The sequence below is a fragment of the Xenia sp. Carnegie-2017 genome, unplaced genomic scaffold (genome assembly GCF_021976095.1).
Source record: "Xenia sp. Carnegie-2017 unplaced genomic scaffold, XeniaSp_v1 HiC_scaffold_14, whole genome shotgun sequence".
NCBI lineage: Eukaryota > Metazoa > Cnidaria > Anthozoa > Malacalcyonacea > Xeniidae > Xenia > Xenia sp. Carnegie-2017.
Genome location: NW_025813447.1, coordinates 1,345,849 through 1,372,577, shown reverse-complemented (window position 1 = coordinate 1,372,577; position 26,729 = coordinate 1,345,849). Strand labels below are relative to the sequence as shown.

The window sequence follows — 26,729 nt, the reverse complement described above, 5'->3', positions numbered from 1 at the left end:
AATAAGACGAGAGGTGAACTGTAAATTTTCGACTTTATTTCAAAGTCATCCACACATAGAATGATCTGCCGATTATTTCATTCTCTCTGAAGATGACTTTGAAATAAAGTCGAAAATTTACAGTTCACTTCTCGTCTTGTTTTGATGCATATTTTGCAATCTCAAGATGTCTTATACGGAAGAAGCGAAGCTGATGCAAAAAACATCGACCTCGGTCTGAATAATTCTTGATATCATGCTCAACCTCATCCAATAATTGCTTATTATTTCTCTTCGGAATTTGCTTTATACTATATTTCTTTAAATTGTCGGCCGGTCATGGTTCTAAGATTGTAGATGACTTGCTTTTTCAAAATTTGAAGTCATGGTCGAACATTCAGTCTAACTCTTTCCTGAGGGCACACATTTAAAGATTGAGGAGTGAGTGGGAATGTCATCTAAGTTACAATAGTCCTCTATTCTTGACTTGTAATTCAGCCATTTTGGTTGTCTGATACAAAAGAATATTTTATCAGTGTTATTGTTGGCACCAGCCGACGTGGAGGAATAACATTGTTTGGTAAATCTCAACAGAATGGTTGCAAGTGAAGAATCATCAAACTTTCTACCATCACCAATCCTTGAAAGAAGATTTATTCGTCCACATCGAAAACATGCTGCATGTATAAGTTTGTCCATACTATTGCTAGTTAGCGGCATTCATTATCGAAATATTTTCCCAACATGAAAAGAGCATATCTTTAGTTATCAACGTTTGTTTGAATCTAGATGTTGAATGTAAATGTAAGACTGAATGCTCAGCCATGTTTTGCTTTTACAAAAAGGCTGAGTGAAAATGCACCTATTTGTGTTTGCTATGATTGCCAGAATGCAGTGTTTGAAGATGATGACAATGAGAAGGGTTTCAAAAGCATGATGATGATACCGTGGCTCTAGAGTTTAGCTCTCATTTTCAAAAAGTTATATTTGTAAGGAGCGTGGAATTTTCGGTGGAAAGTGATTGTCTCCCAGTAACTCTTCATAGAACCCACTGCTTACTTTATACTAGATGGCTTAGAATAGTGCCATATACGTCAAAATATGTTAAGTTTTGTCCTATAGTGTATTCGGTAAATTAATATTAGGTTGGTATTATTTTATGATTTTCATTGTGCTTTTGTGTTTTATATTTAAAGAGAAGATAACGCCAGAACATACTATAGTTGGAAGCATTTAATGCGGAATTAGAACAATTCTTTTTGGGGTAACATTCCGTACTTTGTTGTCTGCCAGTATTCTCCAGATTTTGGTCTACACTCTGCCTACACATTCTTCTCTTGTTAGTTTGCGTAGATGTTAGGTCCCAGTCGACGACTGCGAGGTGCGCAGTCAAATTTGAAATGGTGATGATTTCTTGATTCATGTTTGTTCATATTAGCTGAAAATGTCTTAAACGTTTGGAAATTTGACTATGGAAAGTGATGGGACTATGCTTGATGCTGATTCTGTAAGTCTAAAATTAATTGTATTTCTTGCGTGTCGAAAATGACCATGGATGAAATGTTTTTAGTTTACTGACTTCGTTCTGTACAGCCAGTGTTCGCAGCTCACTTGGAGGTCGGATTTCTCCTAGGTTTTGACTTCATTGGAAAGAAGAGCTTTGATCAGTTTATTCTGAGGCCTTTCTTGCTTATGAAATTGTAGCATTGTTTAATTGTCGTATGAACTTATATGAAATACGTTTTAAAAATTAAATATGTCCGAATGCTTGAGAGTTTTTACGAACGTCTGCAAGATTTGCATAAGTCTGTGCAAACACAGTAAACATCTTTTTTAAAATCATGCAAAACGGATAACATTAAAACAAAGGTTTTAAATATTCCTCTTACATGCCAGACTGTAAAATAGGGCAATTTTTTTTGAAAAGAACAATAGTGAGTGTATATCTGTCACAGTTTCCCTAATCATAATAGATTTTCAAATTCTCCTTGATTCATTTAATTGATTGAGCTCAGATAGGTTTGCAGAGGCGAATGCAGACCCGGTTTATTGTTGTTTTTTTATGGTAACCAATCAATATATTTTTTACCTTTATAGTTTGTTTTTGTATGTACTTCTAGATTAATGTTTTTATATTTTCAATAGCAGGAAGACACTGTGCAAGCTGATTCAGATGAAACAGCTTCAGCCGATGAGACAGAGGAAGTTGATATACTGAGTGACTTTGTATCTTCAGACTCGAACTTGTGGAAAAATAATTCAGATGTAGGAGCAAGCGAAGCCAATGAATCGGAAGATACTCCTAGTGCAACAAGCACATATCTTGGTGATCATGATTATTGTGTTACACATACTGCTAGTAAAGACAGTGAATCCAATTCAGCAGCTGGAGATAATAATGAAATTGAAACCAGTGAAAGGGATGATGTTCAAGTGGAAGCTAGTGGTCATGAAAGTTCACCAAAGCTCATTGTGGAAAGTCTAAATGTAAAACAGGTGAAGGTTTGATATGGTTTCTACTTTGATTTATATTGATAATTAATAGTTGAAAACTAAATATCATTAGCTTACTATCAAGATGGGATACTAAAAAAAATCAAAGTAGATGCAAGATTCATAGATAAGATCTTTGAGGAATGCTTGTCGAAATAATAGTTTTTCGTTGTTTGTTGCATGAACATGGGTTTTCCAAGTGCAGTTTTCCCTGTTACAAGAGATAATAACATGTTTTTATGAGGTGTTAGCTTGTTAAAAACATATTTGTACAAAAACACATGCATCTGATGAGAAAGAGTCTGAGCAATATTAAATTTTAGCAATGTTTGATTCTGACTATGAAGAGGCTGATTGTGATGAGTTTTATCTATCATAAATTGTCATTTTAAATATACTTTTCGATACTTTAAACAAGAGTATATGTATTTTGTCTTGTTCTCCCTGTTTGAAAAATCAATAGTTGCTACATATTTTCAGTGTACAGTGTATTTAAATAGCAACATGTGTCTGCTAATGATTTTCATTACCTAAATATTGCCTATGAATGTACACTATGGTATCAACATTTGGGATACAAAACTTTCATTTTGGATAATAGATTTTCACACCCTAGTATCCATTTGGATACTTGTTGAATATTTAAATTTAGGTCCCTGCTCGGTAGGCTAGTGTCATAGCATCTGCGATCTTGTTGTAGAATAATGAAGTCAGTGTTTTTTATTGCAGAAAGAACAAGTTTATTGTATTTGTCGGAAACCGGATATTGACCGGTTCATGATGTAAGTAATGTTAATAACTGACAACACAACAAAAACACTACAACAACAACAGCAAAACAATTACATCAATACAACGGTGAGCAGAGGTGAGAGGGGGGGACCAAGTGTGCTGCAGCCCTCCAACATTTAAGTTGTAGATGCTAACCTCCTTATATTTATTGTTATTAAGAGCCACTGTCTTTTCAATTTTTTTCTTATAATAACTGACCCTTTTTGACAAGGGAAAAACCGTTGACGTAATGAATTCTCATGCTGTCTGTCTCTCTCATATAAAATGAAGTATCTATAATTTTATTGACTCTCAGACTGTTCGTACTTTGCTAAAAGTTCGGAATTGTACACCTTGCCACAACTTTTCTTCTTATTCAGCCCTCCAATACAAAACATCCTCCGCCCCCATTAAAGGCTAATCTACAACAGCAACGCTCCAATGTCAATACAGCGACAGCACAACAACAGGACACTATAAAAAGTAACTAACTCCATTACATCTTCATTTAAGTTGTTGCGATGCTTGTGACGAGTGGTATCATGGTTCTTGTATCGGCATTACGAAGAAAGATGCCAAGAAAATCAAACAGTTCTTCTGCCAATTTTGTCAAGGTATGGTCAAAGTCGCTAGATTAACAAAGCCAAAATCTAAGCCAAATAGCTAATCTAAGCAATGATATAAAAGCTAATCTAAGCAATGATATAAAAGCTAATCTAAGCAATGATATAAAAGTATGCAAGAAATTTCTGCAATTGCTGTTGTTTTGCTTTGTTTTAAATCTGTTTTTATCTTATGTAGAAAAGGATCATAGTCTTGAGACGAAATATAAAAGGAATTATGTTAAATCCAGCGAGAGTTATCAAGATACAGATGAAAACGATGACAATCGCAAGGTATGGGCAAACTAATGCTTATTAGTTATTCTGACGCATGCTCAGTCGTTTACTTTACGTACAGAACTATTCAGTACCATTCAGCACACATACATACGTAAGTTCCAAGCGTCAGAAGTAACATGAATAGGAGAAAATAACAGTTAAATCACGCGGCTACAATTTGTTTTGAATAGTTCATTTTTATTATCTCTCTCGGATGTTCCATGAAAAAATTTCATTCGCTTGCGAGCATTTAAGACGCTCAATTGCGCGATGTTACGTACTTTGATCAGAAAACTTTAAATCTGGAAGTGTTATGGTTGTGCCAGCGTTATCAATTTAAAATTTTTGATGTTTATCCTAAGTGCTGATGTGTATTTTTGTTCGTTTAGCAAACAAAGCGAAGCAGTAGAAAATGTGGTGCTTGTACTGCCTGCCAAATTGAGACAGACTGTGGAAAATGTGATTATTGCCTGGTAAGTTTTGTACCCACTTTTTTACAAGTAAACATCAATGTCTGTTTGGTTCATCTGCCCATGCAGGCATGCCGAGAGGGGGGGGGGTGTGCATTTGAACCTCTAGATTAATGTAAAGCCAGGGAAATTGAATTTTGATATTAGATGTATGAGCGTTGGGTTGTAGGGAAGTCATTTTCTAAGACTGCTTCCGGCTTTAGAGTCACTTTAATAAAATTGGAACGATACAGAGATGATTAACATGGCCCCTGCGCAAGGGTGACACGCAAATTCGTGAGGCGTTTCAAATTTTTAACGGGGCGGGATAGCTCAGTCGATAGAGCGTTTGCCTGGTGATCGCAAGGTCCCAGGTTCAATACCCGCCCTCTCCAGCTCAGCGTATGAGTTGCGGAAATCTGATTTGCTCGGTAAAGTAGCAGGAAGCTGAGGCCAACAGTGGCGCTCCACCTCAGCATAAACTTCCTCGTTGTTCGGCCGTTATCGGCTTTCAGGTCACTTTCACATGACCTAACGATACTCCAGCGTTGAGACCATTCATTCAAATGAAACATATGCTTTAGTTTTATTGCTGCTCCAATGACTTTAATGTCTCAATTTCACAAATATCTTGTGCGATTCATGCCCTTCTTTATCTTTCATTGTTTGATAATTTTTTTTGTGTGTTGCAGGATATGAGAAAGTTTGGTGGACCGAATAAAAAGAGACAAAAATGTCGTTTGAGACAATGTCTTAATAAATCTTTGGTGCGTTCAAATATTCACTGTTCACTGCGAAATCGTAAATGTTGTTGTAAATTTTGTTTTTGTATTCGTTTGGCAGCATTTGAATCCGCCAGACATGATATGGAAGAATGATGAACTGCGTCAGAAAGTCAGAAAAATACGGCAACCAAAGGTTGGGAGAAGTTTAAAATACTTTAGCCCTTGAGCATATAAACATTATTACAGATAATACCTTAAAATTTAAGGATTTTCCGAGACTTAAGTTGATTTTTGAGGATTTTTCAAGATTTCTCCTTATTTTTTGGATTTTAAAGGATTTCTGGGATTTTTTGATACTTTCGTGACTTTTCAAGTCTTTTAGGGATTTTAGGGATTTTTAGGCATTTATAGTTTTTTGGAGATTTTTCAGTATTTTGGGAGATTTTTTATGTATTTTTAGGTATTTATTGATAATTTTTAGGGTTTTAAAGACGTTTTAAGGATTTTCAGGGATTTTTTGATGACTTTCGTGATTTTTAGGGATTTTTCAAGATTTCTATTGACTTTTTGTGTATTCAAATGTTTGTTTTTAATTTTAGAGATATTCTGGGATTTTTATGTATATATAATAACTAGCATCAGCTGTATATATATATTTATATACATATTGGTGATAATATTTACAGACAGTGTAATCGCTAATTTCTTTTTTTATTTCTTTTGTTTTATTGTCAAGCAGGGACGTGATGTAAACGATCGAAGCGATAAAAGCATGCTGGGAAGTTGAAATACACACGTCATAACAGTGGCAGACAGAAAGTTAGTGCATCGTAATTATTCAAATTAACGGCGCGGCGTTTATTTAGCGCTTTGCGATGGGGTGTATTGAACTAAAAAAAATGAAATGAAATGAATATGTGGCCATAGACTGAGAAACACAATGTGTAGTCTCACTTTGCTGTGCTAGATCTCTTTGCCAAGCACTCTTCTTTGGCAAAAGTGTCGGACAATTTCTTTATTTCGCCCGCATGTTTATAAATTTACGTACTGTAGCTAGTACCGAATGATTTTCGTTTCAAAATAAAATATTCTCTTGGATTAGAGTAAGTCGATTTTTTCAAATGTGCTTATCGTAACTGCTTGTTATTGTTCTTGAAGCGTCAAATGAAAGAAAGGAATCGAGACGTAAGAGGCGACTTTCCTTGTGGGAAAATCCAACTGTAGAAGAACCACGACAATGTTACGGGCCACAGTGTCAAAAACGTGCCAGATCAAACTCTAAATACTGCAGCCATGAATGTGGTGTACAGTTGGCAGTAAGGTAAGAAGAAAATAAAGAGTTTGGTAGTGAAGTCTATCCCCTACTAGAAAAAAAGCAATTGACTTGTGTACATCCTTCAAAATGTTCACCCCTTCTGTTGGTTAGTTGTACGAACCAGGGAACTCTGGAATTGATAGCGCTGGAAAATCACTTTGTCAACTTTTTATGTCACTCGTGTATGTTTTCTCGCGAAAAGTGTAGTTGCGATTTTCCATATAAGCAGTTTTTGCTATATGCTAGTTTACATTGTACTTGCTTTCTTTTTAATCCTATTTCGCTCTCTCTCTCTCTATTAAGACTGTGTTCATTATGATCCTCTTCTTTCCTTTAAGACTGTGTTCATGAGTTCATTATGATCCTTTTATTTTCCTTTAAGAGTGTGTTCATGTGTTCATTATGATCCTTATTTTCCTTTAAGACTGTGTTCATGTGTTCATTATGATCCTTATTTTCCTTTAAGACTGTGTTCATGTGTTCATGATTATCCTCTTCTTCCCTTTAAGACAGTTTTGATTTTGACTTTCTTTCTCTTATTTTAGACGCATTCAGGAAATCCTGCCTGGTCGAGTCAAAGAATGGCGAGAGACGCCGTGCATAGCAAATGAAAAAGCTCAAACGAAGTTGAAGGAACTAAAAAAGATACAAGAGGTTTTGTATGAGCATTTTTGTTACATTTTCTCGTCGTAATTTTAAACTTTGATGACATATTTCTGATTTGATATTACGTATACAGAAAACCCGTGCTCGTCTGTTGGAGCTTGACGAAGAAAGCAAAGCATTAGACCAAATTATCGAGAGAGCGTCGCATTTAACTGTAATCAACGAAGAGGTGTGTGAGTCTACTGAAAGACGGATATTTACTTCTTTCAAAACATTTGCAACCGTTTGTACAGAAATGTTTTTATGGAAAAATCCAACCATCGGAATGTATTTTGTCGTTTAGTAATAAGTTTCAGAATTTCATAGCTTTTTGCTTTGTTACCATTTGTGAATAATTGGTGGACAATTTTGTCCTTTGTAATATAAGGCATCTTTTTGTACCTTTGTTCTGCTGGTTGGACGGGCCGTATTGTTTGACGACAAATATGTCATTGTAAATTCTAGGACACGGAGTCTGAAGTTGACTCGGAAATTGAAACGAATATTTACTGTGTGACATGTGGAATTGCTCTTTTACCGAAAGTTGCCCTGAGACATATGGAAAAATGCTACATGAAGGTGAAGTTTTTGGTTTATTTTATTTCTTCATCAGATGAAAATATGTGTATAGCGTTAGGAAATACAGTTAGTTCAGCGCGTTTTTGTTTTTACTTCATTCATGGGTAATGTTGCTGAAAAGTTACGCCATAATGACGTCAGAGCGTACAAGCGAACTCAAGGATTTTCAGGGATTTTTTGAGGCTTTTGGTGATTTTTGAGATTTTTTTCGAGGTTTCTCTTTATTTTATTTTTGGATCTGAAAGGATCTTCAGGCATTTTAGGGTTTTTCTAGGATTTTCATGTACTTTCAGATACTTTATTACGATTTTAAAGGTTTTTAAGGATTTTTCAAGGGTTTTCAAGATTTTTTATGTGGTTTGAAGGATTAGTAGACATATTAAAAGACTGCCAACCAGCCAGAAGCATCAATAAATTAGATATTTAGATAGCCAAATAGATACACAGATAAATGATTGATGATTTATTATACAAAAGTGGAATAAGTTTTAAGTTTAAGGTATTAAGTTAAACGAACTATTTAAAACCAGCAATTTTACGTTTGCATGTTGAAGGCAAATATTCTATAATTAATTAATATTGTATTTAAATCATTGAGTTCTATAATAAGTTCTATAATCATTGAGTTCTATTAAGTTCTATATTGAGTTCTATGATATAATATTACATTATATTATCATTGAGTTATATTGAGTTCTATTTAGTTATTATAGAACTCAATGATTTAAATCTGCCTTAAATATATAATTAATTAAAATATGTAATTAATATTATATTTAAATCTGTCAAGTATGAAGGACAGTTTGAAATAGTTTGTATAACACGATAGAACAACAAACGAGATAAAGTTTTTTGGGTTCGTCAGTTTGTTAGACACAGCGCAATGTCTACGATGTCATAACTGTTGTTTATGTTTTGCTTTTAGTATGAATCCTTTACTTCATTTGGTTCAAATTTTAAAAGTGTCGGGTAGGGTTTCAATGCTGTTTTTTCCTCACACAAGAAAACTGCTATATGTGCGTATTTCTTTTCTTTCGCAGTAATTTATTTTGTGACTTTTACAATGCTCAACAGAAGACATATTGCAAACGACTTCGCGTCTTATGTCCAGAACATACGAAGGAAACCAAGGTGGGATTTTGTATTTCTATTTTCAAATGGCAATTCTTTGAATGTCATTGCTAGACTCAGTCATGATTACTTTTCAGATATTACCAGATGAAGTGTGTGGTTGCCCTTTGAGTAATGAAAAACTGGAAGAGACAAAGGAACTGTGTTGTATTGCAAAGAGGACTTGTGTGAGGCATTACTGTTGGGAAAAATTACGACGTGCCCAGATTGATGCAGCTCGAGTTCATCAGGTTTGACTGAGTTAACATTCCCATTTGAAGGGGGGAAATGATGTTTTGGTTCATCTCTACAGCTATCTCAAAACCAGTATTCTTTGCATGTGAGATTTTTCTGCAAATTATAATTTACTGTGAGATTTTATCAAAACACGTTGTAAACTGTGTCCTGATGAAACAGGCACTTTTTCACATTCATAAAACTTGTTGAAAACCTGTTTACAATGACTTTTAACTCATTTTAGTGGCTGAAACTTGAAGAAGCATTTGAATTAGAAAGACAGACAAAAAATGCCATGAAACAGAGAGGGGGTGTTCTTGGCCTTTTGTTACATAGAACTATTGTTCACAGCTAAAAGTAAGATTCGTGTACCAGCATCACATTTGCTGTTAATATTATGCCAGGTCAACACATATGTACAATTATGGATATCAATGGATTTTCATTTTAGACTGGAATCTAGCTCCCCTCCCTCCCCAAGTCATCATCCTGCCAGCTTCATGGAGGTAATCAGATATGTTGCTAAAAGGGAAAGCATCAAAGGTTTGACTACTGCCCTTTATGCTTTCTTTTCTTGCTACAGATGATTTAATGCTTACCACCAGCTAATGTAACCTTCTTCGTGAGAAGGTTGGAGGTAATATGGCATTAGGAATTTGAACTGAATAAAATTCTATGTTTGTGATACCATACCAACTTTACTGAACCAATGATTTACAAATGACTTTAATTTTTTAACAAATATTTTTTACATGGCTCTCAAATTTCTGTTTTTATTTAATCATCTGAACAGCATTCAACCAAACCCCAAATTTTTTCCATCACCTTTGGTTACATGATGTGTATTTTCCCAAGGTAACATCATAATTGACTTTGTCAAATACAGATAAATTAATTTTTCTTATTGTCAGAAAAATTGATGTTTATTTCATACTTCAATTATCTTTGCATCACTTGAAATTGTTGCATCTCTCTGGCCTTTGATAACTTTACCAATGATCCAAGCTGGCCGTCTCTCATCAACGAGAAATGCCTCACAAAATCCCTTGGCATCCTCTTGGGTCATTGCTATCAACAGTCCCCCTAAATGTACAAATAATATTAAGTGTGTAGCAAAAAACGTGTGAACTTTTTTAGGTTTGAGTAAAAGAAATATTATTAACATAAAAATGAAAGCAATCAAAATCACCTGAGGTTTCTGCTGAGTAACCATCGACAAGTTTAAAGTTGATTGGCGATGCCTTAGCCACAGCATGCATGTGTGCATAGATTGGTAAAGATTCAATGACAAATGAAACTTCAGCTTTCTGATTTGCAGCAAGATTTCCAGCATGCCCCAAAATACCAAAACCTGTTACATCCGTGGCTGCATGAGCATGAAACTTGTGCATGAGCTTAGCTGCAACTCTGTTCAACCGTGCCATGCCCATCATGGCTTCTTGGTATGCATTTTGACATCTTCTTCACTCACAACCTCTTTGATTTTATTCCAATACTTTGGCTAAGAAGCATGAATAGTGTTTGAGAAGAAAGTTTGGGGTAGAGCCTCCCATGTGTGTGATTTCTATGCTTAAATGAGGATGTAATGAATCAAAATAGACAGTTGCTTAGTACCTGCTCTAGCCATTGATGTGCATTGACTGCTATTTGTGTACCCAGTGGTTTGGTCAAAACTAGAACATCTCCGTCTACGGCATTTTCAGGCCTATGTATACAGTTTTGTGTATCAAAATGATTGGAACTCACATTTGTATAAAGCTACAAAAATTTTCTGAATCAGCCATAAGCCTAAATACTCACATTATAAACTCTGAAGACGACACAACAGACGATGCCACTCCACCAATAATGTACCATGGATTGAGTACTGATTGTCCACCATTTACAGTCGTCCCAGCTTCCTTTGCAAGATCATTGAAACCATTAATGATAAGTGAAGTCACGACCTCTCTTTCTTTGGAAGTCATGTCGATACTAACGCCCAACAACATCAACATGTTATCACAATCAGTCACTCCCATCGCGTATAAATCGCTCAAAACATTTGCACATGCAATTTTTCCTTGGAGATAAGGATCGTCCACGAGAGGATAAAAGAAGTCCGTTGTCTGCACGAGACTAATACCCTTGTGACGAGTTGGAAGAACGCAAGAATCAAGTCCAATTCCAATTTGTCCTTCGCCGTTTTCAACGCCCAGTCCACTCAGGAATTTGCGAAGTTGTTCCTGAGGGACTTTACATCCTCATCCTTTTAATTTTGTATAGTTTGTCAAACGGAATGTGGAAGGAAGACCATAATCTTCAGGTAGAAACACATTTCTCACTGCTTCTGACGCGGCCATTTCTGTTTGTGTGCCGGTGAAAAAGTACTACATCCATCAGAAGAAAAAAATTAATCTTCGGGATTTCCGCCTCCTTTTGATGGATGTCTCTAAATTCCTTCACAAAGGCGAAATGTGGATGTGTCGAAAAACACGAAGATGTGATTCTCAACCGGATAATTATGATATTTCTTTGATCGCAGGAGACGAGCGTGTTTTTGGTATGTTTGATAGACAAATGTGCTCATGATGTGTTTATGTAGAATTGCAAGTTTGCCCATTTAAATGCAGAAATAGCTGTAATTTTATTAGGTTTATTGTACTTTGGTCAAAACGGCGTTCTACGGGAAATTCCGAAGAGCTCCGGCCAGTAAATTTTACAGTTTCCATGGCAATTTAGTAAAATAACAATATGGCGTGAGAGAAGCTCGGTGAATTTGTACAATTTGAAAAAAACGCTTTTAATTCTTCGGAAAATTACCGTTAAACACTGTGTTTGTGCATTATTTAGAATCAGAATGTCACATAGGTACGTTATTAAAGTTTTTTTGGTATGTGTGCTTGCCAACAGCCTGCCAAAACGTTTTCGTTAATGCAGAAGAAAAAGAAAATTCAAAACTATGAAAGCATTTTCCTGTATAATTCAATTTCTCTTCTCTTCCATTCAGTACTTATAATAGACAGTGGAATGAAGCAAACAATGCCTTGGCTGACTTACTTGAATTTGAAATTCCTTCTGAGCAACGAAAGCAAGAGAAGGTTTTTAAATCTTTTAAATAATGTGAACGTTCTTAAATTTTGTTTCGTAAGGAATTGTTACAGGTATTTAATATCGAATTTGTTGTAGATACAAAATAATATTGAAGCGTTTCAGTTGCTTGCCGTGACCTACGTCAAATATATTCAAATATATCGAAAATTGGAAGAATGTTATGATCAGGTTAGGTTGTTTGCAAATTCTCTTTGATTTATTTAATTGATTTATGTAGCTCAGATCAGCTTACACAGGCTAATGCAAAGTCAGCTATAGATCAATCAATGAGTATTGTTCACTTTTAGTTAATATGTAATTGTATGCCTTCCATATCATGTGTAAAATATGTTAACATATTGGTATTTTATGACAGAATCCACAACATTTAGTAATTTATGGAATATTAAACAAAGACAACTTATAAAGTATTTTGCATACCTTCAACTGTTCATTCTTTGTGTTTTATAGATTGTTCATCCACAAAAACGAAGAGTAATCCGGCATGTTCTTGATGGCACCATAGGAAGGTTTGTAGAAGTGTTGATGTGTTGATGATGGTATGTATTGCTTAATAATACTTACAATCTCCATTGATGCTTAGAATTTTAGAGTTGAAAAATGACATGGTTCTATTGGAACATTCTGAATATCATTATTTTGATGACGTTCTCTCGGATCTCAAACTTACACCAGTGAGTAGATATGCAAAGTGGTGACACTCTTTATTGATTATAATATTCCTTTGAATTGGGTCATATCGATCCTCCATGACTACCATCAATGATCACCTGTACGATGATAGTGTACCATGCCATGTCAATGTACCATAAATATCCATCGTGACCACCTACCATGACCATTCATCATGACCACCTACCATGACGATCCATCATGACCACCTACCATGATGATCCATCATGACCACCTACCATGACAATCCATCATGACCATCTACCATGACAATCCATCATGACCACCTACCATGACAATCTTCAGAGTCCAAAGATAACTGCCGCTAAGGTTGTCGAAACGTTAGTCAACAACAACAAAAACAGTCCTTCTCAGGACTATACTAACCTGGACGATCTACATTTACAAACATGTAACGATACTCCCGGGTTCAAACCATTTACTTTATCAAGTTGAAGTACATTAGAAAGCAGTAAAACTAACATATTAAGAGCAACATTGTACATATGGCAAAGGCCAGCTTACCTTTTTGCTCATTTTTTATGTTTCTTAGAATGACATCGAGATACCAATTCCCAAATATTTTTTACTGGAGAATAGTAAAAGTCTAAAAGAACGCGAAGTGTTGTTATGTAGCATTCTGGCAAAAATGCAACCTGCTGATAATGCTGTTGTAAGTCATTGTAAAATATTTTGTTGTTTGTTTCAATTTTTGAAATATTAGTTTTGTGTCTTAAAGAAGGTAAAGGAAATACCAATGTCTATGGACGAAGCAATCAAAATTGTACAGGCAAGTGTTGTTTAATCGCTGGCTTTGATATGCTACATTGTGTGTTAACCAGAAGTTTTTGCAATTCGTATTTTTTTATGATAAGGTTCATGAAAGGGCAAGACAAGGTCGACTGAGAGCCAAATTTATGCGTGAAATAAGGTATGTCATGTCTACATGCACTCTCTCATCTTCTACCCAACCCTACCCTTCTCTGAACTTGCCTTCAATTGTTTATTCTCTTTAAGTTCTGCCGTCCCATGCACAATTTTAGGGTGCAAGAGGAAAGAGAGAAACAAGCACAGCAACGTGGGACACCCGCCATCGACCCTGATTGTGCTGCTACTAAAATACAGAAAGTATGGAAAGGTTTTGCTCAGAGAAAAAAGACGAAGCAGCTTAGACAAGAGGAGTTTGAGTTTATTGGCATGGTACGAATAGAAACTGTGTGTATAACTTGTAATCAACATCCATTGGTACATACATGTAAATTCTCGATTATCATAGACAATGAATTTTGATGGGAGATCAAAAGCTCCTCCGTACATGTAAATGTTTAAATGATCGTGTGTTTTTTTTTCTGTTGTTGTCCTGCATTATTTGAAGTTGCTTATCTTAACTAAAGAAGCATGGATAATTTAAATCACGGCTCTTTGTTTTTGTTTAGAAAATGTGCGATGACGGTGCTAACTATAATCCGTGGAAGAAACCAGAGAAAGTTTGCGTAAGTCGCATTTATCTGAAATTCGTCTCAATGACTTTGGAGCTCTTCTGTGCTCACCATTAAGTGGAGTACTGGGAGAATTTTGCACCACAAACATGTTGCTGTTTCCTGAGCAATTTTAACAAATCAATTGATACTTTTAATTGATGAATGGCGTTATTTGCGTGTAGCTTGTCCCTCATCTTCTAGCTATAGATAGTTCTTATTTCTTACGAGATAAAACGCACAGGAATAGCATGTGACTTAAACCAGATTTTAACTCCACCACCGAAACGAACAGAGGTTTGGTGAGACTAGTTTTTTAAAACCAGGATTTATGTTAAAGCTTTTTTCATCATTTTCAGATTCGTCGAAGGGTGGTTCAAGATGATCACGAGAAAGAATATCAAGAGGTTTGTTGTAGGATGTGCTTCTTTTGTCCGATCTGTTCAAATAAAGGCAAGTTTATCATTTTATCCACAGGGTCTGGTTCACATCAAGGATAAATTACGGGATGTAGAGGGTCCTGACATGCGTGAAACTATGCAGGATCAGATAAGACAATGGTTTATTGAGTGCAGGTTTGTAAATTTTAATTTCACGAAAGAATTATCAAAGGTAATCAAAGTTCAGAAATGAAAGCCATCAGTTTCCTTTACATAAATGTTTATAGAACAATTAAGAATTTTCTAAACTTTTGTTCGTAAAGTACAATTTAACTATGGTATACACCTCTCTCTTCATAAACAACATTTAACTATGGTATACATCTCTCTCTTCATAAACAGCATTTAACTATGGTATACATTTCTCTCTTCATTAACAACATTTAACTATGGTGTACATCTCTCTCTTCATAAACAACATTTAACTATGGTATACATCTCTCTCTTCATTAACAACATTTAACTATGGTATACATCTCTCTCTTCATTAACAACATTTAACTATGCCATACATTTCTCTCTTTATAAACAACATTTAACTATGGTATTCACCTCTCTCTTCATAAACAACATTTAACTATGGTATACATCTCTCTCTTCATAAACAACATTTAACTATGGTATACACTTCTCTCTTCATAAACAACATTTAACTATGGTATTCACCTCTCTCTTCATAAACAACATTTAACTATGGTATACAACTCTCTCTTCATAAACAACATTTAACTATGGTGTACATCTCTCTCTTCATAAACAACATTTAACTATGGTATACAACTCTCTCTTCATAAACAACATTTAACTATGTTATACATCTCTCTCTTCATAAACTACATTTCATAAGCAATATTTAACTATAGTATAGATGTGCGTCCCAATTTGAAACATTCAACTTTATGGTGTACATCTCCGTTCTCATTTACAACATTTACTATGATGGCTATATATGACGCATCCGTAGGATTAGAATAGAGATCAGATATTGAAATTCAACAATTGACTAATTTCAAAAGGTCTTCTTTTTTTAATAATATTCTCATTCTTTTAGAGATAAAACGGGAAAGTTTCCAGACTATCCTTCGGATGATGAAGGTGGCTCTTCTTTGTTGTTTAAAGAAAAAACACCAGAGGAGGTATTGCGCCATCTGTTTTGTAAAAAAATGTTGGTTATACATTAAGTTTTATTGTATGAACATGCTTGGAAGTACAAACTACAAGAAAACGTTTCATCAATGGAGATTGTGCAATATCGACGATGCAACATCTTTCATGCACATTAGGCCCAGTAGATTTTGATAAACATTTAGTTCGTGAAAACACGTATTCTCGATAAAATGGATCTTTCACCATCCCCTTTTGTTAGACTAAAAAATTGTGAAAGTGCATTGCAATCATTTCCGCTATCGTCTTCATAAATATGCACTGTCTTGATGGAGCTCAATTTTTTAGTTATTTTTCATTCATGCGACTTCGTTAAAACTAGTGTAAAATAATTGTTGAACTGTTTTTTGTTTCAGCTTGCCCAGGAAGAAGCCAATCAAGTACGTTATGTAATCGCTGTATAGAGTGCCTTGAAACACGTGATGAATTCACGATGGTTTTGTGAGAGAAGTGCTCTTGCTCGGATTAGATTTTGGTGACTACCTGTTGCCTTATCTAGCCGGACTTTTTTTGTCAAGTTGTGTACTTTTTGTATTTTGATTGGCAGATTTTTGGAATTGTGTGCCCCATCACATTCTAATCACTCTATTCCATCACCCTAATTGATGTAGGTTATGTAGGTTTGTGTTATTTTAGTATTTGTAGGAAAATTCGCGCCTGTCCTGCACAGCCTCGAGGCAATGCTTGTATGGGTTCACATTTCCCCCCTAAATCCTTTCCTGATATGAAATATAATATAAATAGTGAGTTGCGTAGCATGATGTGGTGAAATTTTGTATAGACTGCATACGTGTTTCTTTGAATGTAGGAGGAAGACGGTGGGAAAAAGGGTAAAAAGGGAAAGAAAGGAAAAAAAGATAAGAAAGCAAAGAGTGCCGGTAAAGATAAAAAAGGCAAAGGCAAAAGCAAAGGAAAGGGAGAAGAAGATGTATGTATGCATATCTTATTTAGTGATGATTTTGTAACTTATTTGCACACCTTAGCGATTGACTACTATAAAAATGATTTATTGATGTTCTTAGGAAGAGGAGAAAGGATTTCAGATGTCCGAATCAAAGTTTGTTGGTGCCATAAATGAATCCGTCAACGCTTACAGAGGTATGCGAAAACAAACGAATAATACTGCGTTAAAGCTGTTGTGTGATCTGATGAGGAAACTTGTAGGTTGGATTTGCTTTGCTTTCCTCATCAACGAAGGGACGAAATGAATCTAAATACCTACTTTAAAATGGCAAAGCATATATATAAGGACATTCAATGATAATATGCAATGTTTTAATGCTCATGCTGACGTTTGCCAATGTCGTGATTCGAGAAATTACTCTTAATGGACCAAAGAAGGCGTAATGTGTATAAAAGAAAAGTACCCGTTAGACCTCGGGTACTCTTTTCACCTTCTTTTCCGCTCAAGAGCGTGGCGCACACGAAAACCAGCTATTGCGAGTGGGGGGATACTCTTCCGCACATTGTAGATATAGTTAAGGAAATGTTTTCTTTTGTTTTTACCTGCAACAAGCATACATGCGTGCAAATTACGGCATTTTTAGTAATAACTAACACTTCTGGATTGAGACGAAAAAAGCAATATGTTTCGTTAACGCGAGATCGTCGTTCTTTACTTATTTATAATATGAAATTTTTTAATATTCAGACGTTTGGCAATGTCGTGATGAGAGAAACAATTTTGAACAGAAATTTGATGCTGAATTAGTGAAGGAAGCAAAAAGGTTCGTCCATGAGAAGTCGATTGCCAAACACAGTCTGCCATATTCAAAAGGATAGTGATTTTGAGTTCACTGAAAAAGGTTGTTTTCTTTTTTCATCACAAATCAAAACATTTTATTTCATTGATTGTACGGTTAAAATCATAAAGCCCTTAGAAAAATGAAAAAACTTATAATTCAGTAGTTGACACTGTCCTGGCATCGTCCAACCTATCCTAGAGTGTCGTGCTAATCATGGAATTTTATTGTTCATGATTATGAACTTATAAATGTTTTCTTATATGCCCATATTTATTTTGTTATTTTTGCTGCCCTTTTTCATAAAGAATTGAAGTTGAAGCCGAAGTGCGAAAGCAAGTTGACGAATTAATGCGAGAGGAGTTAAAAAATCTGAAAATGGTTAATATGAATTTTTAAATGAACGAATCGTGAATATGAGTTGTGTTGTATCAATTATTACTACCTGCGTATATCTAGGCGGTTGACAGGGATAAAGCTGGTAAGAAGGGTAAGAAAGGGAAAAGCGGTAAAAAGAGTGGTAAGAAGGTACGATTAATGTATTTCACGAGGAAGTTAAAATTTTTATGAGTTTAGTAAAACAAAAGGTACTGATGGTTGTGAGTTATTTTATCATGCGATTTCAGAAAAAGAAGAAAAGTGGAAAGAAAAGTGGAAAGAAAGGAAAGAAAAAGAAGAAGGAAAAAGATCTGACCGCTGACCGGTACGTACCGAGATACAGTACATCTGTTATAGTTTGTCTGTCTGCCATGTATGTAGAAAAATCGTATAATGGATATAATCTATTAGGGAGAGGGGGGCTTTTGCTTTGTTGAACATAGAAAATTCGATGTAGCCATCAAATATGGCTGCTATAACAACGTCAAGAAGACAACACAGCACTGTTTGATGACTTATTACGCATGTACTTGATGTTGGGATTCTAACTTACATTTAATTATGCATGCAATTCCGCTGGTATTAAATATTCCCACGTACTCGAATAATAACTCTTAAGAAAATTTTGACTCTTCGTGTTTGAGTGTTTGTCCTTAATTTCAGTGATGAATGGTTGAGTTATATTTTTCAGTTAAAATAATGTATCATTGTATGTACTATATTTTCTATATGTAGAACTATAGAATCACTGTACGAAGAACTTGCCAACGAGGGTATATTGGTACGTCATCCTAAAATCAAATTGTCAGAATTCTTGGGCGAATTCAGGTTCGCGACGCTCATCAAAATTTGATTGATTCAAGATTTTTACCTGCAACTAAAGCTCAAACATTTCTCATCTTCCAGTTACCTTGGCTCGACTCTCCGACAAGCCAACATCGAACCGATGCCGTCGCTTTCCGATGTTCGACGTATCATTACGGAGTTCTGTATACTCCCCTTAGGTGCGTGGCCATATTGAAGACTTGACGGCGTTGTTTGCTTTAAGCCAGGGGTGGGCATGTGGGCATGTGTTTGCTTTAAGCCGCCGACTGTATCCGACCATTGAATATTGAATATTATTCATGTAATAATCCGGCCCACCAATAACTTCATTTTCCTAAATCTGGCCCGCCGACTGGAGAAGTTGCCCACGCCTGCTTTAAACGCGACGTATTGAAACATAGCAAGGCTGATTTAAAATTTTGAGTCATAGCAAGGGATGGGCACCGATACGTTAAGATGCGATATAAATGAAGTGGAGGGGTTTAAAATTGTGACGGTCGTATATGTATTGAAATTTACTCTCCTACAGAATTAAGCGTTGATCTTGCAGGTTCTCAAGCAATTCACGAGAGGGCTCCGTTCATTAAGTCAATGCTGATCGCCGGACCCAGGGGGGTTGGTAAGAAGACATTAGTGAGCTGCATCTGCACGGAGACTGGGGCGAACTTTTTTGATCTCACCGCATCGAATATCGTGGGCAAGTATCCTGGAAAGTCCGGTCTTAATATGATGATGCATATGGTTTTTAAAGTAAGTCAGGGCTTGATTGGTCAGGATTTAGTTGTGCAAGCGATCTATGTAGGCAAGTGGTCATTTTGGCATTCAACTATCGTGGTTTTAATTTAGGTTGCAAGACAATTGCAACCATCAATTGTATTTATTGGTGATGCAGAAAAAACGTTCATGAAGAAAATTCCCAAGACTGACAAAGTAAGTTTTTACAAGTTGTTAACTCTTTCTCAATTTCCGCATCTTACGTAATTAATATTTATTTTTTAGACCGACCCAAAGCGACTGAAGAAGGATTTGCCGAAGGTTTTAAAATCTTTAAAACCAGAAGATCGAGTTATGATTGTTGGGACATCAAAGTCACCTTTTGATATCCTTTTGTGTACCTAATTCTCCTTTCATATTCACCTTTTGTCTCAAAGTCTTCTTTTCTTGTCCTTAGTTATCCTTGTACTTCCGTTTTGTACCTAAGTCACCTGTTGATAACTGTTTAATGTTCTTGTGACCATTGATTGACTTCATCAATGATCACTTCCGTTATCAAATGAAAGATATTTTTCTTAACGGTAAACTTACACGCTGAGATAAAACCGCTGTGTTCTGCTTATCAGAAAATTGTCCTAGTTCCTAGACCAGATTATGCATCGCGATATTGTATGTATTATTATTAATTTGACTTAATATTTTTGATTTGTGGAAACGATTCCTAATACTTCTCACCCTCTAATAAATACCCACCAATGTATAGTTACATATACCATAGTTTATTTAGAGAAGTACCCACCAATGTATAGTTACATATACCATAGTTTATTTAGAGAAGTACCCACCAATGTATAGTTACATATACCATAGTTTATTTAGAGAAGTACCCACCAATGTATAGTTACATATACCATAGTTTATTTAGAGAAGTACCCACCAATGTATAGTTACATATACCATAGTTTATTTAGAGAAGTACCCAGCAATGTGTAGTTACATGTGCCATAGTTTATTTAGAGAAGTACCCACCAATGTATAGTTACATATACCATAGTTTATTTAGAGAAGTACCCACCAATGTGTAGTTACATGTGCCATAGTTTATTTAGAGAAGTACCCACCAATGTATAGTTACATATACCATAGTTATTTAGAGAAATACCCACCATTGTATAGTTACATATGCCATAGTTTATATTTTCCAGATGTTTTTCTCTTGTGTGAAGTATTGATTGTAGATCACTAAAACTTTTTTAACATTTTTCCTTCGATTTTTTTTACATACATGTTTTTGTGGCAATGTATTCATTATTATAGCTACCACATGCGTGCTCTGCATGACTTTACTGCTGTAAATTTGTTTTTATTTTGAGCTTGTCTCTAGACTTTGAAAAATCGTCTTTATTTTAATATCTTAGGTTTATGGAGGGAGCTTATAATCAAACAACAAGGAGTCCTTACAGATCAATTCGATGTCAGTTCTTTGGCTAAAGTCAGCGATGGCTACACTCCAGGTCATATAATTGAGAGTATAAAAGAAGTGCTGACCGATCACAGAAAACAGCAGGTGGGTGAAGGGAAGGTTGGAAAACAGCAGGTGTGTGAAGGGAAGGTTGGCAAATTGAAATGCACACATTACACGTGAGAGGTTCATACTGTTACTTTTTCAATTTTGGTTATTTAAAGTGAAACTAATCTGATGTAATGTTTTTGAATTGTGGTTTAACGAGCCTCTTTTGCCCTGTAAGCAGAGATTTCAATCTTTGCCGGATAGGAATTCATGTTCTAAAACCTACTTAAAAATAACGTCACTTCATTCACGTACGTCATTCACATACGTCATTCACCTTAGTTGCTTGAATCACGTGACTTGAGAGTGGGATTTATCGATATGATATATTGAAGTGTTCAACTTTTATACTCTTCACAGCTATCATTGCAGCATCCTCACTACATGCAGCTTTTTTAAAAACTCTGCGCTCTCTCTTCTAACTCAACCCAAAAAACAATGGAATTTTTTAATTCTATCATTTTTCTAACGTTGTTCCGAAATATACATAGAAGGAATTAAATATACGGGCAAAAATCTTTGAATCTTAAATGAATCGTATTATATTCTCATTCGTTAAAGTTGGTAAAGAAACCATTGACGGCGTCAGAATTTGTCCCATGGTTGGCAAAAATCGATCCCATTTACAAAGAAGAAGAAGAAGCTTTCAAGGTAAAGGCTGAACAGTTTTATGATTGAATCTAGAAGGTTTATGCCATTGGTTTATTTTCTGCCGTTTTGCTTTCTAACCAAAGACATGGTACACAAAAACACCTCTGGGCAAAAAACGGCTCAAGGCGGCGATGGGCGATGATGAGGACGACAAGAAAAAGGGTAAAAAAGGAAAAAAGAGCGGGAAAAAGGGCAAGAAAAAATGACGAAGTTCATGGTCTGTTTGAAAACCGTATGTTTTGTAAGATTGTAGAAATGTTTGTATAGATAACGAATGAAACATGTGTTTATAATTTGTAACGCTTCACTTCTACCGAAATATCTGTTTTTGGATTCGGCTATTACAGTCGACCACAAACAGTTCTTTCAAAGTTGTTTGACTTTGAAAGATGCTTTGACATTTTAAATACTCGAGGTTAAATTTGATTTCAGTCTAGTGTAGTCTACAAAACTGAACTGGCGACAGTGTCGAAAAAAAAACACTGAAAAATTCATGTGAAATTAAAACTGAACGCGGAGTTGAAGTTTTTCTTGTAGTTTTGAAACACAAGTAGGCATGCCGTGAAACTTCCTAACTTTCAAATAAAATTTGTCTGTAAAGAAAGTTCTATTTCACAATGGACAAATTTTACAGATAAAGTATTCGAAGTATCCAGGCTTAGCATGAAGTAGACAAAACACCTGAGAATGATGGATGCTTTGGTGCACAGAGTCTTATATTCATGTTATTGGTGTATATGTTTTACATACCGTAGCCATAGCAACACAACCTGTTCCTAAAAGGAACATTCTGCTGACGCATGTCTACGAGAATGAAAGGAATGCCAAATATCTCTCTTTTAAGATTGGTTTGCGTTTTTGTGTCTTACATTCATGATTGAAAAAGAATGTTTTTATCAGTTTGAATGTGCCAATTCTTGCTCTAAAACGTTAACCTCATTTTCATTACATTTGAGCGAAGTATTAACATGTCGTCGCTTTCAAAACATCACTTTTAAAGAAATGGCGCTGTGTCATGCACTGTCATGATTATTCAACTTGTGATGACATCATATCGACAAAATAATGATGTAATTATCATATGCAAATATTCCCAAGGCATAGTCTTTATTTATCGTCTTTAATCACTTTTATGTTATTATTGCGAAGACAAAGTCGTCTCATTTGTTCAATAAGTAAAAAAATGGGTAATAAAACTGATTGGGTAGAAGCTCAGATTAAGGGCAACAAGGTGGTCGTCTTTTCGAAAACCTATTGTCCATTTTGTGATATGGCCAAGAAGGCGCTTGCAGAAGTTGGCTTGAGCGATTACTTGTTGTACGAGTTAGATAATCGCGACGACGGTGAAGAGATAATGGATATTTTGAAAAGAATCACTGGTGGAAGGACGGTAAGTTTTTTATCTTTGTAAAATGTGTTTTCAAAACATATTCATTACATTTTTATTGTTTACATGTCACACATACACAGGTTCCGCGAGTGTTTATCGGTGGTAAATTTGTTGGAGGTGGCAGTGAAGTACGAGATTTTCAAAAGTCAGGAGAATTGGTATCAATGTTGAAATCTGCTGGAGCTTTGTGAATCCAAGAACTCTATTTTGTGGCATGAATTAATACTTGCAAATTTAGAATAGGTTAAGCTGAATAAATAGCAAAACGTGGGCGTTTTAAAGGCTGTGTTATTTTCTTATTGTTGCCTTTCTTTCGCAATTATAGGAAATATTAATTGGTGATTTTTGTACATCTTTGCAATTAGAAATGAATATTATTTTGCCATCATATTTTCCCTACCCTCATTGCCTTGGATGCTTTAAAAATTGATTAATTAAAAACGAGTTACTATTTACATTGTAAAAACACATTCCATTATGATAAAAACTAATCTTTCCAAATGGTAACCTTTGGTGGTTCTTCATCACTGAACTCAATATCACCCCAATGTTGTGGTATGTCAAGAGGACTTAGCATTGCCATTGACTCTTCTAAACTACTACTTGAAACTGTCTTTTTTTATTGACACACTTGGTCTATCAGGATTCTTATGGCATTCATTTTGTTTAACAGAAAAGGATTGTTCTTTATCATTTTTTAATGACGATGAGGTGCCCTCTTTTGTAATTTTTTCATCAATTTTAACAAGACCTTCTTTTGCCATTTCAGATACTTTTCATTAGAATTATTATTACCTATGATGTTTTCATCAAATTTATCATGTTCATGTTTCTCAGTGGCAGCTTCCACTTTGGTTTCAGTTTGTCTTCTTTTGCTTTTAACTTTTTCTCGAATAACTGACCGACATTTATTTTTTAGTTTTAACCTTTCAGTTGATATCACTTCAGTATTTGGTTGCTTTGTTCTAAACCTTTCAGCTTTTGAAGGGCGATTACTTATTTCCAGCAACATTTTCCCTCTTCCTTTTCCAGGCTTAATATTTTCGTTCAAACCTTGTGAATGCATTTGTTTCTTACATTCCAAAGGCATAGTTCTCTCGGACATGTCATTACTCAAGTCAACTTTCTCCGCCATTTCTTTGTCCTTTTGAATTTCCTTAAATCTTCTTTCTCGTTCCTTGTTTTTTTCTTTAATCCTGCGAATTTTTTCATCCAAGTCAACATGCTCTTCATGCTTGGAGCTTCCTCTCTCAACATGTTGCCAAACCATCTTCATTCTCAAATTTACAAAGTAAAAACAATTTTCAATTATGTATACAGGTGCTGCTAAGGTGCATAACCCAATAGGTAAACAACACAAGGATGCAAAAAACTGTGTTAGGATTAATATATGTATATACTCAGATGATGGCTTTGGAATAAAGTCGAAACAAGGTGCCATCCAGTAAACTGTTATAGTGGCGAGAATCTCTCGTCCATACGCAGTTTAAAAGAGATTTGACTCGTTCTCCAATCCCTGTGGGCTTGGTAGCTCAAGAGGTAGAGCGGCGGACTAGTATCCCGAAGGTGCGAGTTCAAATCTCATCCAAGTCACATGTTTTCACGTGCATATTAAAAAAAATGTGTTAGGATTAATATATTATGTATATACTCTGATGATGGCTTTGGAACAAGGATGCAAATCTTGTGGGAAATGAAGAGGACGTACATCCTCCCCACACTATTTCGTAATGTGTAATGATAGAGAAATATCATTACACAACAATGGATAAAAATTTGCAACGTTTGTACAGTAAACATGTAATATGACATGAAAGGTGTAATTTTATAGCATTGCATGTCTTTCACAAAAAAATGGATTGGTATGACTACTATTTTATTTTTACAAATAAACACATAATTCCGGCAGTTGAATGATTATATATATATATATATATTTATGTGTAGTGGTGTTGAGAAAAAATCACAAAACTACAGATTCATCCTGACAAGCCTGTTTTGTGATTGCTCACTAGCAATCCCAGAAGAGTGAGCAATCACGAAACAGGCTTGTCGGGATGAATCTGTAGTTTTGTGATTTTTTCTCAACACCACTATACATATTTACGCTCTGCTCTCGGGCATCGAGCACTGTTTTATACGGAGAATCATCAAATATAAACTTCCTATATATATATATTTATATATGATTGTTTATAATTCTTTATAACTCTCATAAGTGTATATGTTTATATAGTGACAACAGCCCTTAAGTCCAGTCTTCTTAAATTTTTGACGAAATTCTTATATCATAGGATTTTGACATGGCACTAATCTATAATACTTTTTAATGAATACAAAAACGTGCTCAATTCAAGTGTTGCGGTGTTGAACATCGGCAAAGCAAGTGGAGTTTTGGGGGCAAATCTATTCGGACAAGCGATGGATGCGGAAATTCGTCAATCAAAACAAATCAAAATTACGTGAAATAAAAATTAGTTTTTAGTTACGTACTTACGATTGCTGTTGTTCATTTCACCATAAAATTACCTATGTGATAGATTGGCGACATCTTTCATGACCTCTGATTGTTTATTGTTTACGAAGGAAAAGAAAAACACACTAATGATCATTGAACTAAATAGATGGAAGGCTACCTCAGTCGAAATTTTGAAGCCAATAGCTCCCAGTCTTTCCACGCAATGTAAACACACGGCCAGTGCGCTCACTTTAAGCAATTATCCTTAAAATAGCATTTTCTAAAGGTTTTAAGGATATTTTAAGGATGTTTTTATACTTTAAATTAAATATACACTTAATAATATTTAATAATAATGTTTCTTTACAAGTACAACAATGAGAAACTTGAAATCAGCAAAATAGGAGGAAAAACCATAAAAAACACTTTTTGCGACTATGTCATAACGCCTTGTAGCAATTTTTACAAATTTAAGGAACTTAATGGAAATTTGACGAATTTCCAAGCATTTTCTAATGAACAAGGAATTTGATTGTTACATGTTTGTATACAATCTTTATGCACAAGACTATAGTGTTTGCGTTTACACACTTTACGCATAGGACTATAGTGTTTGTTTGCCACACACTTTGCGCAAAAGATTATAGCCTTTCCATTTTAACACACTTTCACACCAAAGACTAAAGTCTTTGCATTTTTACACACTTTTACGCATAAGACAATAGTGTTTGCATTTTTACACACTTTTACACAAAAGACTCTAGTCTTTGCATTTTTACACACTTTCACACCAAAGACTATAGTCTTTGCATTTTTACACGCTTTTACGCAAAAGGCTATAATCTTTGCATTTTTACACACTTTTATGCAAGAGACTTTTTTCTTTTATTTTTACACACTTTCACACTAAAGACTATAGTCTTTGCGTTTTTACACACTTTTAGGCAAAAGACATTAGTATTTGCATTTT

The 26,729-nt window shown here is 35.1% G+C and overlaps 5 protein-coding genes and 1 non-coding gene across 7 annotated transcripts; 4 read left to right on the top strand and 2 right to left on the bottom strand.

Moving 5' to 3' along the window:
• The first annotated feature begins 1,333 nt into the window (after window positions 1-1,333).
• LOC124434156 (CXXC-type zinc finger protein 1-like) lies at window positions 1,334-9,948 on the top strand. Its single transcript, XM_046984039.1, has 19 exons — window positions 1,334-1,486; window positions 2,125-2,475; window positions 3,202-3,254; window positions 3,757-3,857; window positions 4,045-4,139; window positions 4,514-4,597; window positions 5,266-5,340; window positions 5,417-5,491; window positions 6,038-6,079; window positions 6,111-6,117; window positions 6,457-6,619; window positions 7,159-7,267; window positions 7,353-7,448; window positions 7,724-7,837; window positions 8,763-8,806; window positions 8,878-8,968; window positions 9,046-9,198; window positions 9,429-9,541; window positions 9,636-9,948. The coding sequence occupies exons 1-18, from the start codon at window positions 1,451-1,453 to the stop codon at window positions 9,537-9,539; spliced, it is 1,800 nt and encodes a 599-aa protein (XP_046839995.1). The 5' UTR covers window positions 1,334-1,450; the 3' UTR covers window positions 9,540-9,541; window positions 9,636-9,948.
• LOC124435744 lies at window positions 4,789-4,890 on the top strand. Its single transcript, XR_006945141.1, has one exon. It is a non-coding gene; the product is annotated as a U6 spliceosomal RNA (small nuclear RNA).
• On the bottom strand, window positions 9,863-11,548 carry LOC124433755 (inactive selenide, water dikinase-like protein). Its single transcript, XM_046983532.1, is given in 5 exon segments — window positions 9,863-10,267; window positions 10,374-10,634; window positions 10,637-10,685; window positions 10,799-10,889; window positions 10,985-11,548. Coding segments are annotated over 5 exon segments (1,098 nt in total). The 5' UTR covers window positions 11,527-11,548; the 3' UTR covers window positions 9,863-10,112.
• A 193-nt stretch (window positions 11,549-11,741) lies between these two features.
• On the top strand, window positions 11,742-22,117 carry LOC124433759 (dynein regulatory complex protein 11-like). The gene is made up of 29 exons (XM_046983536.1): window positions 11,742-12,034; window positions 12,174-12,264; window positions 12,353-12,445; window positions 12,728-12,786; window positions 12,861-12,951; window positions 13,503-13,622; window positions 13,689-13,739; window positions 13,825-13,880; window positions 13,993-14,149; window positions 14,386-14,442; window positions 14,787-14,834; window positions 14,905-15,002; window positions 15,919-16,003; window positions 16,388-16,411; window positions 16,840-16,959; window positions 17,054-17,129; window positions 17,683-17,758; window positions 18,082-18,154; window positions 18,233-18,301; window positions 18,400-18,476; window positions 18,887-18,979; window positions 19,058-19,155; window positions 19,527-19,726; window positions 19,823-19,906; window positions 19,976-20,075; window positions 20,282-20,359; window positions 21,109-21,257; window positions 21,822-21,911; window positions 21,995-22,117. Exons 1-29 carry the CDS (start codon window positions 12,024-12,026, stop codon window positions 22,115-22,117), a joined length of 2,547 nt encoding a protein of 848 aa, XP_046839492.1. The 5' UTR covers window positions 11,742-12,023.
• Window positions 22,118-23,009: 892 nt separating this feature from the next.
• LOC124433758 (glutaredoxin-like) lies at window positions 23,010-23,582 on the top strand. The gene is made up of 2 exons (XM_046983535.1): window positions 23,010-23,301; window positions 23,382-23,582. The coding sequence occupies exons 1-2, from the start codon at window positions 23,044-23,046 to the stop codon at window positions 23,490-23,492; spliced, it is 369 nt and encodes a 122-aa protein (XP_046839491.1). The 5' UTR covers window positions 23,010-23,043; the 3' UTR covers window positions 23,493-23,582.
• Window positions 23,576-25,960, bottom strand: LOC124433756. 2 transcript variants are annotated; one of them, XM_046983533.1, is made up of 2 exons: window positions 25,795-25,960; window positions 23,576-24,578 (listed from the first exon to the last, which is right to left on the bottom strand). In XM_046983533.1, exons 1-2 carry the CDS (start codon window positions 25,812-25,814, stop codon window positions 23,999-24,001), a joined length of 600 nt encoding a protein of 199 aa, XP_046839489.1. In that variant the 5' UTR covers window positions 25,815-25,960; the 3' UTR covers window positions 23,576-23,998. The 2 variants fall into 2 exon arrangements, with proteins under 2 accessions (XP_046839489.1, XP_046839490.1); XM_046983534.1 differs by having other exon boundaries at window positions 25,799-25,960.
• Between the last annotated feature and the right edge of the window lie 769 nt (window positions 25,961-26,729).